We start from the raw sequence: 13,721 nt of genomic DNA on the forward strand, positions 1-13,721 counted from the left end.
TGCTATAAATTGCAGCAGCTCCCCCAGCTTTCTGCTGTAAATCCAAGTGAAGCGTCTCCCTTGGGATCTGGTGTTTAAACCCGTGGCAATAACAGCTCTCTTAAAAAATGATGGGCTTAAACAAAGGATAAATGTACCTCAAGGATGCTGCAGGAGGGGAAAAAGAGATGGACAACGGTGGGAGTTACTTCCACAATTTTATTTCTATCCCCTCTCCCCAGTAGTGGAGTTCTGTAGCTCTATTCCTTGTGCAAGGACTTCTCCTTCAGATTTCCCACACCATGCAGGAAGGAATTGTGTTTGTTCCATCATCATAATAAAATCTGTCCACAAAAGCTGTAAACATTATTTTTAGAGTCTTTTGTTACTGTCTCCTTCAAACACACATGCGCACACACACGCACACACACACACAGAGTATTTGTATCAAAGAATTTCTGGGTGACCTTTGACGTCCAGTCCCTGACCCAATCTCACACTGTTTTTCCTTTTTTTTTTTTTTTTTTTTAAGCAAAAATCCCTTGATGTGAATGTTTTTTGTGGCTGATACCTGACGGAGTCATCACACTCCCACACTTCCAGCCCCAGTGGAGCCTCTTTCCTAGAAAATCCGTGGAAAATTCCCTGTTATAACCCCACAGGGATGTTAAAGCTTGGTGAGGTGCAACTCTTGGTCTGAAGACGTGTACAGAGAATCCCAACTAGGGGCACTGGGAATGTTGGAGGGTGTTTTTCCCTCCCACCTGAGCAGGAGCAGGAAGGGAAGCTCCAAATGGAAGCTCCATCTGTTCATTCCTGCCTCAAACCCGCTCCTCCCGCTCGGCTGCGGGGCGAGCATCTCCTGGTTTATCATTAAGACTCTTCCCAAGTAATGCTTTCTTTGGCTCACAAATAAATCAAGGACAGCAGTAAAACCAGAAAGGAAAATAAATCTTCTGATGGATGGCAGAGAGAGCAGATTCTTCCAGCTCTCTGCTTTCCACGCTTCAGTTCAGTGACGGCACACGGAAAATTTTCAGCACTTCCCGACTGATCCGTGCTCGTTCCCTGCCACATCCAGCAGCTGGAGGGTCCCACACAGCCGACCCCAGGTGGGATTTTCAGGGCTATCAGTCATTAGGAAATCACAGAAATTCTCACTTCCCTTCCAACAGGCTCTGAAGGATTTTGATGAGGTTCTCCAAGCCAAAAATGTAGCCGTGGTCCGGCCCATCGTACGGGGTGGGATTGGGGTTGCTCTTGGAGCCTTTGAAGGTGGTGTGGGCAAAGTCTATCATCCTCACATCCACCCTGGAGGGGTTCGTGCCGTGAGTTTTTGGGAAGGAGAGGTGTTGATCCACGCTCTCCTTGTGCTCCTGCCCGTCGTAAATGATGAGGAGGGAGCTGGAGTAGAACCTGTAGGAGCTTTGCTTCCTGATGACCGCCAGCAGCGCCTTGAGCCGCAGGATGATGGGCTCCAGCAGGTCGCTCCTCAGCTGATTCCCGTTGCACAGGAACTGCCGCAGGGTCTGCCGGAATCCCTCCGGGGACAGCTTCCTCCCGTAGTATTTGTCTTTGCACAGGAAATGGCCGGTGTCTGCCTGGTAAACCTGGGAGGGAACAGAGGAATAATCCATCAAATCGTCCTGAGTTGTGAGGGATTCACGAATGATGCTTTAGAGATAAAGATTTTAGCCTTTGTATTTTTCAAATCCTGTGCTGCATTAGTGCCTAACTCTAAACTTCATATAACTTCATATAGTTCATGTAACTAACTTTGGTAGTTAACACTTGGCACTGACACACTTTGGTCAGACAAAACAATTCCTCTGGGCCTGGAACCCATGGACACCCTACAGGCCCTCAGCAAAGGATAAACAAAGTATAAACAAAGCAAAGTGTAAACAAAAGTGAGTCGAGGATGAGCGAACTGGGGGTATATGACTTCATTACCTGAAGCTGTAATTGGAGAATTAACCCCTAATATGCAAATAGACCAAACTTATATCTGTCTGAAAAACTTGTGACCATCTTCCATCTCGGGTGTAGCCTCTGGGAGGCTTTTGACTGCTCAAGGTGTATCTATTAATTTTAATAAATACCTACTTTATTCTCTTATCTCTGTCTAGCCTCTGTTCTAGGTAGCCACTCCAAGGATCAATATGACTGCTGAAGTTCAACTCTGCCCATACAAAGATGCCTGAAAAGGACATGGGTTTTGACTTTATATATTTTGCTTTATATTCTATTCTCATTATCCTTCAGGCAGTGTTTTGAAACCTGCTTGAGAACAGTGAGTGAGAGAAACGTGTGGTTTGGGTTTCCAGGAGGAAGGATGGGGATTTCCAGCAGGAAAAATTTAATTCAAAATGAACCCCTGGCTCTCACAGCTCAGTGAAAGCACACGTGGGGCAATGTGGTGTTTTTGGGGTATTTTCATGCAGCAGCCAAGAGCTGAGCAGGAAGCTGTGTGTAAAAGCAGCTTCTCAGATGGGGTGAAAGGTTCCAGCTGCTCGCACTGGTGGCCGTGGCACAGAGAAAGGTCACCCTAAATGTGCCATATTTGACACCCTCTCTGAGAGGACACAGAGCTGAGTGGCTGTGGGAATCCTTAAAATCAGAGGGTTTCTTCCTAATACCTTGCTAGATATACTTTTCTGTTTCTTAGGGAGTTGTTCTATCCAAGTATTAATACACAGACCATTGTTCTATTTGTCCTTAATTCCTACTTCTTATATAACTTTTCTGCTGACAAATCTTAAGGCTGCTTCTCAGTTCTGCTGTTTCTGAGGCCTGCCTTTTACAGCTTTCCCAAAACCCTCTGATTTTAAAGATTCCCACAAGTGGCCACTTTTTACAACCCTTGTTTGAGAGGGAAAAAATAAAACCGCTTCAATTCACACCAGCCAAGAACTCCTGGAGAATCCAGCTTGGTTCCAAGCGAGGAGCCAAGGGGGGAACCAAGACCCTGAGGAGCTGGAGGCGTTACCTGCATCCCGCAGATGCGCACGCCCAGCGACGCCGAGGTGCTCTGCTCACACTTCTTGATGTGCCGGGCTTTCTTCTCCTCTGAGGCGTCATCCCCGTGCTGCCTCGTGCCCATCTTCAGGTCCAGGATGCAGGGATAGCTGTACTTGGACACCACGTTTTCCAGCAGGAGAAACTCTGAGCGTGAGTTAAGGGAAACCCAATACTTTTAAATTCTAATTGAAAGAGGCCTTAAATCAAAGCAACTGCTGACACTCTCCATAACAGCTCACAACTGTAATGAGACTTTCTCAGCCAATTTCTCTGACGTGTCATTGCTATGGGCCTCTCGCTGCCAATTCCAGTTAATTTACTGTACTACAGCCCTACCAATTAAAGCCCCAACAGCTCCATTCTCCAGTGACACCGTAGCCCTGGGCTGTCACTCTGACACCTTCCCTAGGTGCTGAGCTCGCTCCGGTGGGTGGGGGAAGTTGTTAAACTCTATTACTCACATGACTGCTGGGTAATGAAGTGTAATAGGAAAATAAAAGGCGAGGCAGCTGCTAATTCCTGTATAGTTGTGTTTTTAAATGTATGCCAAGGGGATCTTTGACTTCTGCTGAGAACTCTTTATGGGAAATGGTTTTTTTTCTTCTTTCTCTTTTTTTTTTTTTTTTTTAGAAGATAACAGACAATATTCCTTATTTTCCCAGAGTCTGTGCAGAGGAGGGGATGCAATAAACCCTACACTGGTTCCCAGCTGTTGTCTGTAGCCAGGACTGTGCTGGAGGGGAGAGAGGAGAAAGGATACGATGCAGTTTGTTCTCGTTGTGCTTGGAGGACATGCGGTTCAGGTGCTGCCGGTGACAGTGCAGTCCCCAGGGGTTGTAGCTCTTCCTTTCTGGCTGCTTCCCATTTGCATCCTCCAAAAGGGAATCTGTGTGGTACTGAAGGTCTGTCCTCAAAAGCATCTTGCCAGGGCAGCTAGACAAAGCACACAAAGGGACATGTCAGGTTTATAAGCTCCAGAGGAGAATATGCTCTTCCCTATTTTTTTCCTTTTCCTGTAGAGCCTCAAACTTGATAAGGTGGATTTTCAGGGACTCTCAAAGGAACCATATTGATCATATCCAACCTGCAGAGATCCTTTGTTACTCCATAACAGTAATTTTCAGAAAGCCAGCTATTGCTCCCTGCCAATACTTTTTTTTCATTATAATTTAAAGTGTGCTGGCTCCCTTGAAAAGCCGTTCACAGCCCCAGCTGCCAGGGGCTTTATTTATCCACCTAATGGGCACAGCACAGGAAAATGGTCCAACAATGGGAATGATTCCCAATTTGGAAGGGCTGCCTCCAAGGAAGGGAGTGATGAGAAGATTTGTTCTTCTTGGGGGGCCATTCCTTGGTCTTGCTCATCCCAACTCTACCACTCCCATCACTCCAAAGGTAGCAGGGGTCTTCCTCCTCCAGTCCTGGGTGGCCCAGGGCTGCTCTGAACCAGTTTGGGATGAAGGCAGAGGTGCTGGGAGCACTGGGTGCCTTCCTGGGAGAGCTCTCCCCTGGGATGGGATGGGATGGGATGGGATGGGATGGGATGGGATGGGATGGGATGGGATGGGATGGACTGAAGCCCCTCTGCTGCCAGCAAAGGGACATTCCATGCTCAGTGACTGTTCTCCTATGGCCTCTCCTCTCCTGGAGCCTGCTGTGCTCCAAGGAATGGGGTTTAGAGCAGAATTTGAGGCAGATATTTGAACAACAACATCCCAGATCCACCTCACTCTGTCCCCATACCAGGGAAGAGCAGAATCACACACACAGGGCACGGCTCTGCTGCTCTTCACCTTGGCTGGGTCCTTTTGCCTTAAACCCACAGATGGACCACCAAACCCATCTCAAACCCATCCCAAACCCATCTCAAACTCATCCCAAACCCATCTCAAACCCATCCCAAACCCATCCCAAACCCCTCCCAAACCCATCCCAAACCCATCCCAAACCCATCCCACCCAAGTTGCAGATGCCAGCCAGGAGGACTGCAGGGGGTGACGGACCCTCACCTGTCTTTGAAGGTCTTGGTGACCTGGGTGTGGCTCCACTTGCGCTTGTGCCACAGGGTGACCGCGGGGTCCCCTCCGGCGCTGTCCAGGCGGCCGCAGCTGTCCGGCTGGCCCAGGCCAGGGCTGGCAATCAGGGTCAGGTTGCCCAGGCTGTCCTTCTTGAGGTGCACGGACACAATGCCTGGACAGAGGGGAAAACAAAGGAGACAGATGAACCCGTGGGGTATCACGGAGGCCTGGCCACCACCTCGTGTTTTGGTGGCCTTTCACTGATCCCACTCTGATTTCAAGCCCAATAAAGCATCATTAGGCTGAGACCCTGGAAAATACTCTCAGGATTTTCAAGGGTTCCCCCTCTTAAGGCTCAGTTTGAAACCTGCCTCCTCTGACCCCACATTCGTTTGTTCCCACCCCTCTGAGCCCTGCTGTGCCCCAGGTGACCCAGAAAAGCCCCCTGCTTCGGATCAGGAACTCCCAGCTCATTTATCACAAGATTTAAGTGCTTTTTAAAGACACCACAAGGCTGGAAACACTTTTCATTGGCAGGAAGCAGAGGGAGGGTTGGGGACAAGGCATTTTCCAAGGACACCCAGCGTGCCAACGGCTCCTTTTAGCTGGAGAGCCCCAGGAGCAGGGCAGGGATGTGGCCGTGGGCTGGCAGTGCTGCCCACACATTGTCACGGCCGTGTCCTTCCCCCAGCGCCAAGGCCAGCACCCAGACATCCCATGGGGGGCTGGAGTGTCACACGTCCCGTGCTTGCGCCCCGCAGGGACCATGACTGCGACCGGAGGTTATTTTTTCCCACCCTGAGTGCTTAAAACACCATTCTGCATTTGAACATTGCAATTTTCCCTGACTCTGACAGGAATCACAGGGCTCAAATGCCAGCACGGATTTAGCCCATGCCTGGCACGGGGCCGGCTGTCTGCGCGTCTCAAGTGACAGCGCAGGAATGGCCACGGGTGGCACTGCCGCCGGCTCTGACCTTTCTGGGAAAGGCTGATAACGCCAGCCCGCTCCCGCAGCTCCGCCACGGCTCCCCGAGCCTCCCCACGCTCCGGGGGCCTTCTCAGAGCACAGCCTTAAGCTGCATCACGGGAAGTTTAGCTTAAATGTTTAAAAAAAATTAAATTATTCACTGAAACAGTGATTAGGCACTGCCCAGGGTGGAGTCACTGTGCCTGGATGTGTTTGAAAAAGGCTGGATGTGGCACTCGGTGCCGTGGTTTAGTTGATGAGGAGGTGTTAGGTTAGGTCATGGGTTGGATTTGGTGGGCTCAAAGGGCTTTTCCAAGCTGGTTCATTCTGTGATTTGGGGCTCAGGAAGCTGCCAGCTCCCAGAGAGGGCAGGGACCAGGGACAGGGCAAAGGCAGTGCTGGAAAGAGCCCAGCTGGGGACAGGGAGAGCTGGGCTGGATCCAGCTGTGCCCAGGGCATCCTCACCGGGTCTGCCGGGCGTGTGGGGAGATGATCTCAGCAGCTTAACAAACAGTTCTGCTCTCCCAAGCAAAGGTGCCAACGCAAATAGAGGTGCAAAGCCCCTTCTCTCCATTCCGAGTGTGACTGCAGTGAGCAAACCCCGAGCAGAGGCTCTGCCTCCTGTGCCTGCTGGGCTCTGTGCCGCAGGGCTTTCCCCACCTGAACTGTCCCTCAGCCACCCTGCTGGACTGGGGTGCCCATCCCTGCACCCCAAAACTTGGGTTTGGGTGCTCTTCCCTCGGCTCAGCCATTCCTGGTCCCTTCTGCTGCACAATCAGCATTGTTGTGAACAGGCTGGGTTAAACGGGCTGACATTACACAGAAATGGGGGGAAAATCTACCCAGGCTGCTCTGCCAAGGGAGCTGAGGGGCTGCAAACCTTCATTAGGGGGAAAAGGAATATTTTTAGCCCTCCCAGCCCTCTGTGGTGAGCTCAGGGAGTTCCACCTTGCTCAGGCTCCAGCATTACATTTTCCCTGAGTCCTATTCTTAAAAAATCCATATTTCTGAGAGCAAACAAATCTCCTCTGAGCCTGGATGACTGCTTCACATTTTCAGGGGATGTAGGCATAGAAAAAAAAAAAAAAGCCAGTGTCTCTTTTGCCTAAATCAAAGCCTTTTTCATTTTAAAAAGTCACGGGGAGGCGACCAGAGCCTTCGATTGCAAACACCATAACCTTAAAAACTGTCCCAGTTCCTGCCTACAGTCAGCAGGGCTGTGCTCATTTGCATAGTGCTGACGGGCTGGCCCCAAAAAACTTCTATATAGCATGAAAGTAAGAGTTGTTAAATATCAGCCATTAATATGAAAATTAATGGGGAGATTTTCAAAGGCGAGAACCAAGCGTTAAATTGGAAGGGAAATGCGATCCTCTCCCTCCTCCCAGCTGGAAATTCAGCCCTCAAAAAACCTACAGCTCAGTCTGGAAAGTGTTTTTTGTCTTCTGGGGGGATTCCACGGGGGTTTGCAGGTGTCCTGCCATGACCTGTGTGTGGCAGACATCCCCCAGAGCTCCTCCTTTGCTGCGGGGGCAAACATCTCTGCAAAGCCTTTGGGTGCCTGTCTGTGCTGGCCTCTGGTGTCACTGACAGCCCAGTGCCCCTCCTGCCGCCACCAGCCAGGAGCCAGAGGGTATTTCTGGGTGCTGTCACCACGCTGGTGGCATGCCAGAGGCTCTCAGGAGGTTTCATTCTGTAACTCTGCCCTCGTGGGTTTATTTTTGTGTTTACAAGCACATTCATCTACGGCCCAGGGCGCTGGGAACCTGAGCAGAACTGGGCTGGAAAACAAGCCCAGCATCCCCCTGCGAGCTCAACTGGGACAGGCAGAGCCTTCAAAGGGAGTAAAAGTTGGTCCCAAGGTCACCAAAGTGCCTGATTTGGGTGAGGTGAGCAGGAAAAGCCACGGGCTCGGGGTGAGGCTTGGGTGATATTTGATCCCCATTGTGGAGAATGTCATCGTTATACAGAATGTCACCATTGCACAGAATGTCACCATTACATAATGGTCCCAGGGCCGTTCCCACAGCCCAGAAATAGAGATGAGGTACATGGATACGTGTGGGTGGGGGATGGAGCCACCAGGATCATCTCCCTCATCATCCTCACAGGAAAGCCTTCCACCTCTTTGATTGCCTGGCAGCAGGGCTGGGACAGCCAGGAGAGGAACAAACCTCTGAGCCCAATGCCAGAGTGGAGAATTGCTTTTTAATTACCCCTCATCATAAAATTCTCTGGGATTTGAAATAGGAGAAGAAAAGACACAAAGGTTTGAATAACCAGGGCACCCCTGGACTGGTTAAACTGGGACTGTTTAACAGCTTTATCAGCGAGGCCCCAGTGCTGCAGTGCCCGGCTCCTGCCAGAGGAAACTGCTCAGAGGAAACTTTTCTCCTTTAAGTATCTTTTTAATATTGTCCAATAAATCTGCAGGGCCCCTGACTTTCTGGGAAAGGGAGAGATTGGGCTGGAAGCACATTGGAGCCGTGGCTGACTGAGCTCTTTGCTGTAATGCCGAAGGACCAAGAGATATTTTAAGTTTTTACGTGACAAGCGAGCTTCTCGCCTCCCCCAAAAGCCAGGGTCAGGAGCTTTATGAGCAGCACAAGTCTGGCAGTAAAAGCAGAAAGTACTGAAGGAATAAGGAAGAGAAGGGAGGGAGGATGTCTTTAAAAAATGCTCTCACAGTGCTGCTTTCCAGGGGCTGAGATATTCAGGGATGGGGCAGCAAGCAGAGGGACAGGCAGGAAAACCCTCTGAGCCTGGAAAGGCCTCACCTGCAGCAGCTGGGGGTGCTTTTTAGGGAGCTGAGAGCTCTGCACTCCCCTTACCTTTGTACTGAGGCGTGAACTGCCTCATGGCCAGGGGCAGGGACTCGTAGAAGCTGAGCTCCTGCGACACCAGGGGCTTGCAGACGGTGTGCTCGTCGTAGGTCAGCATGCTGGTGTGGCCGCCCACCTGGTGCACGAAGGGCTGCAGGAGCACAGCAGCCCTGGGCTCGGCAGGGCTCTGCCCCACCATGGTGCCAGGCACAGCCCAGGGGGCTGCAGACCCTGCAGCAGCAGCAGCACACGGAGCTGGCAGACACGGGCTGGCACGGGCAGGGCTGGGCTGGTTTTCACCCACTCTGGTGTTTCCCCCACGCTGGGTTTTCCTCCTTTCACTAATGGGATCTGCAAAACAGAGAGAATCAAGGAGTTAGAGGAGAAGGGTCACCCAGCAGCTGGGTGGGATGAGGTGTGTCAGTGCCCAGGGGCTGGCAGGGAGCCCCAGCCTGGCACAGAGAGTCCCAGTTTTGATCTGCTGGGAACAAGAGACAGCGATCAGAAGAGCTGTGAATTAAAGCAGTGACCTCATCAAGGCAGCAGGATCAGGGATTAACACCATTGGTGCTGTGGAACACCCCCAGTTTGCCCCACAGGCCATGCTAGGGTGGTCCCAGGCCTTCCCTTGGACATTCCCTGCACAGCAGCATTGCTGCAAAGCCCCTGCAAATCCCCAGGGACTCCCCCTGATTCCAGAAATTCCTCTTGGTTCTGACAGCAACACGTCTCAGCTCTAAAGCAGCAATGTGGAAAATCACGGAGCACATCTGTGCTGCATCCCCAGCAGCAGCACCCAGCAGCACCTGCTCCTTCTCCATCCCTCACAGGACACCCTGGACGCCTCGTGGACATCAGGGATTGAATCCCACAGGCACCAAGGATGACAAAAAGGACCAGAGGTGGACACTCCACATCCCAGACTCACAGGGATGGGAAAAAAATTATTCAAATCGTCATTTGAGGATGGGCCCATGGCAGCACAGCCCCTTTCTCCTGATTGCTCCAGCTTCAGCACAACCTGGAGGGGGGAGCTTTGCACCCCATTTTTGCCAGCAGAGCCCCAGTGCAGGGACAAGGATGCCTTTCCAAGCCCCAGGTCTGCCAGGAAAGCCCCCAGGATGTGCTGCCAGGTGAGCAGCTCCACCCCTGCCAGCCCCACGGGACAGGTGTGACCCGGGCAGCGCTGTCACCCCTCCCTGTGCAGGAGCAGGGCACAGCAGAGGGGTGCTGGCACCTCCGGGAGGCACCTGCAGCTTCCGTGGCGGGCAGAGCTCTGCTGGGAGGGCTTTCATCCTGCAGGAAGCATCCAGAGCTCCGGAGCTGGATCCTTCTGGGTCCCTTCCAACTCAGGATGCTCAAATCTCCCCTGCTGGGTTTAACCCCCGAGGGAAAAGCACCTGGCGCAGGTGCCTGCTCTGCTCCCCGCCTGGAGCAGTGGGATGGAGCGGGCTGAAGAGCCGCTCCCACCTCCGAACGCTCCTTTATCTCCCCCAGGGTGGGGTTTTTCCCCTCCCATTATTCCTCCTCGGAGAGGAATTCCTGCTCTACAATTACCTTTCCCGGAGGAACAAAGGCAGGCCCCCGAGCCGAGCGCTTTCCAGCCGGGAAGAAAGCGGCTCCTCGGAGCTTTCCTGGCCGTTAATAAAAGCATTTTGTTAAGTTGTGGCAATTTTTAAAGAGGATTTTCTGCCTCGGGAGCCGCGGGTTTGTTGTAGTTTGTTTTGTGTGGCTTTGCCCCCCCTTCCTCTCATCCTTAAAAAGAAGGAGAAAAGCCAAAAGCAAGCGGATTTGTCATAACACCTCTTTGGAGCAGGGAACAACACGACTTAAATCCTTTCCTGCTTCTGAGACAGTCCAAGGCTCAGACTCAGCTGCCACAACCCCCTGACAGCTCTGGCAACCTTAACATTGGGGAAAAAACATCCACAATTTGCTAAAGCTCCCGAATGTTTTCTCCCAAGCAAAACTCGGAGCGGGATTTGCAGTAGGAGAAGGAGGTTCTTTTCTGGGAGTTTCTGCCGGGAAGCAGCTCATCCATTCGGAGCAGATAAATGTTCCTGTGAACACTGAGCTCCCCTGAAACAAGACACTGGAAATAAATCACTTCCAGTGGCTCAAGGTATCGCAAATGCCAGGAGATATTCACGTCACTAAAAATACACGGAATTACAGATAAATCAAGACCCTCCAAGAAAAACCAGAATCTGTCAGTGTTTTTCCCCCAGCTAAAGCAAAAGCAGCTCAGGTGCTGCAGGTGGAAGTGAGCCAGGAAATATCGGGGAAGGAGGATATGGAGAACATTCCTCTGCATAGAAGAGAAATATTCCATTCTCCAGGAAAGGAATGGGGCTTTGGAGAAGCCATGGAAGGTGTCCCTGCTCCTGGCAGGGCTGGAGCTGGGTGAGTCTGCCCCAGTGCTGGGGACAGCACTGCTCCCCTGGCACTGTCACCTCCCCCCCTGCTCCCAGACAGGGCCAAATGTCAAAGGAGTCTCAGTGAAACAGATTGTTTATCCCAAATCCAAACCGAGCCAAAAGGAACTGGGCAGGTTCAATTCTCTAATCTTTGAGTGGCACCTACTCCATCCCATCCCATCCCATCCCATCCCATCCCATCCCATCCCATCCCATCCCATCCCATCCCATCCCATCCCATCCCAACCAGGACTCCTGTGGCCCCAGGGGAATGCACATCCAGGCCAAGCTGGGTCCTGGTGGCAGAAACCCCCAGGAATATTAAAATGCAAAATCTGTCTAAACACAAGAGCTCTGTGCTCTCAGTGTCACCCCTCGTGGCCACCTCCCTGCTCTCCCAGAACTCCAGAGCTGGGCTCCAAGCACTGCACTGCAGATTCTTTGCTTCATTAAAGGCAAGAAAAGCTCATGGCTGAGATCTGTGCGTGCACAGCTCACGGTGCTGGAGCTCACCTGGAGTCACACCAGCCCCACCATGGACATGGTGCCAGCACAGACACAGTGCCACCAGGGACCCAGTGCCACCAGGGACCCAGTGCCACCAGGGACCCAGTGCCACCACAGACACAGTAACACCACAGGAGCCGGTGCCAGCACAGACACAGTGCCACCAGGACCCAGTGCCACCAGGGACCCAGTGCCACCACAGACACAGTGCCACCATAGGCACAATGCCACCAGGACCCAGTGCCACCACAAACCCAGTAACACCAGAGGACCCAGTGCCACCAGGGACACAGTGCTACCAGGACCCAGTGCCACCAGGGACACAGTGCCACCATGGACCCGGTGCCACCACCGACCCAGTGCCAGCACGGACACAATGCTACCAGGGATACAGTGCCACCATGGACCTGGTGCCAGCACAGACACAATGCCACCAGGACCCAGTGCCACCAGGGACCCAGTGCCACCAGGGACACAGTGCCACCATGGACCCGGTGCCAGCACAGACGCAGTGCCACCACACTCTGCAGCAAAGGGCACAGCTTCCCTCACCCCCCTGCCCACTTTCCGCCTTCCACAGCACCTCCCTCCCCTCCTCCAGCCCAACGCTTCCCAGCCATTCCATCCCCCGATGGAGAACCGAGAGCCACCAGCTGCAGGGTCCCTGCAGAGACTCCCACCAGCCCCAAGAGCCGCCTGTCCCTGCTGCTCCCATTCCCTGCCAACACCCAAGGCCGTGCCCGTCCTGCCCCGTCCCTCCTGGCCGGGGATCCAGCCCCGAGCTCACCTGGGGCTGCAGGTGTGCGCCGGGGGCTGCCTGGGCCGGCCTTCTCGCTGCTTCTCGCTGCAGCTCCAGAGCGAGGAATGAGGGAACGTTTGGGCATGGCCCGACTGCGTCGGCGCTGGCAGGAGCCCGGAATGTCCAGCTGACATTCCAGGGGGCTGTGCTGGGCAGGGACAGCCTGGCTGGGACAGGGAAAGAGCCGCGTGCGAGGGCTGGGAACGGAACGAGAGGAGCCGGCCGCGCGCCCCGGCTGCCTTGGGAAATCGGCTCTCCAGGAAAACAACTGGGGATTTGTCCATCTGTTTTCCACGGAACTCCCCCCTCAGCTCGGGTTTGTCACCTCCCTGCAGAGTGACACTGGGAGAGGGATGGAGCTCCTAAACCACCGGGAAGAACAGCCCAGGGAGATGCGGGAGGAGAGGCACGGGGAGGTGACAGGGCTGGGGGACACCAAATCCCCTTTGTGGCAAAGGAAGGGTGTGGGCAAAGCAGGGGAAGGTTAGAGCTTGCCCAAAGCTGGGCAAGGAGATGAGTGCATCCAGAGCTCCAGCCCTGCCAAGGGGAAAAGAGACACGTCAGAGCTGGGAGCTGTGATGGGAATGGAAAAGTCCCAGGGAGCTTCCTGCCAGGGCCACGCTGTCCCCTGCAGCCATCCTCAAGGACAGCGTGTCCCCCAGGCCTTGCTGTGCTGTACAGAGAGTGCCAAGGGCTCCTGGCAGCCCTGCACCCCAAAGAAAGGGGATCCACGTGGTTTTTAGGGAATCACAAGGAGCACTGGGCCTGGGCAGCAGCCGGGACAAGGAGGGGACGGTGCCCACTCTCACCCCCAGGCCCCAGCAGGAACTTGGGGACTTCAGCACAGCCATCCCAGGCCTGGGCCCCCAGGGATGCTGTGGGGAAAATGCTGGGGAAGAAAACCTCACAGCTGGGATAGGGAGTGGTGGATGTGGAAATTCCCACTGACTGGAAGGGAGAAATCAGGTTTGAGAGGAGCAGAGGGATCAAACTCATGGTGAGGGCAGGGGCCTCACCAGCCTGAGATGAAAGACAAGGATGAAAGAAAGACCCAGATTGCCAAGGCCTGGCTTCCCAGCTCCCCTGGATCTTTCCAGGAGAACTGGCCCCGTGCCCTGACTCCGTGCCCATCAATAAGGTGCAGAATCAGCTGTCGTGTCAGCAGCAGGAAAAACATCCCATGGGAAG

At 53.3% G+C, this 13,721-nt stretch overlaps 1 protein-coding gene across 2 annotated transcripts; it reads right to left on the minus strand.

Annotated features, from left to right (window-relative positions):
• Positions 1–178: 178 nt before the first annotated feature.
• Positions 179–12,960, minus strand: IP6K3 (inositol hexakisphosphate kinase 3). Of its 2 annotated transcripts, none has more exons than XM_039695826.1 (6): positions 12,522–12,960; positions 8,820–9,161; positions 5,010–5,190; positions 3,761–3,933; positions 2,969–3,144; positions 179–1,589 (listed from the first exon to the last, which is right to left on the minus strand). In XM_039695826.1, exons 1-6 carry the CDS (start codon positions 12,616–12,618, stop codon positions 1,137–1,139), a joined length of 1,422 nt encoding a protein of 473 aa, XP_039551760.1. In that variant the 5' UTR covers positions 12,619–12,960; the 3' UTR covers positions 179–1,136. The 2 variants fall into 2 exon arrangements, with proteins under 2 accessions (XP_039551760.1, XP_039551761.1); XM_039695827.1 differs by lacking the exon at positions 12,522–12,960 and adding an exon at positions 10,368–11,271.
• Between the last annotated feature and the right edge of the window lie 761 nt (positions 12,961–13,721).

The sequence above is a fragment of the Passer montanus genome, unplaced genomic scaffold (genome assembly GCF_014805655.1).
Source record: "Passer montanus isolate IOZ18808 unplaced genomic scaffold, ASM1480565v1 scaffold93, whole genome shotgun sequence".
Taxonomy (NCBI): Eukaryota; Metazoa; Chordata; class Aves; order Passeriformes; family Passeridae; genus Passer; species Passer montanus.

What these genes read in the sequence shown, in the direction of transcription:
- IP6K3 (XM_039695826.1), bottom strand. Translation starts at nt 12,618, where the DNA reads ATGCCCAAACGTTCCCTCATTCCTCGCTCTGGAGCTGCAGCGAGAAGC. An exon ending in ACCAAGACCTTCAAAGACAG is followed by an intron (nt 3,934 to 5,009) that starts GTGAGGGTCCGT and finishes TGCTTTGTCTAG; the next exon opens with CTGCCCTGGCAAGATGCTTT. An exon ending in TGCGCATCTGCGGGATGCAG is followed by an intron (nt 1,590 to 2,968) that starts GTAACGCCTCCA and finishes GTTCCCTCCCAG; the next exon opens with GTTTACCAGGCAGACACCGG.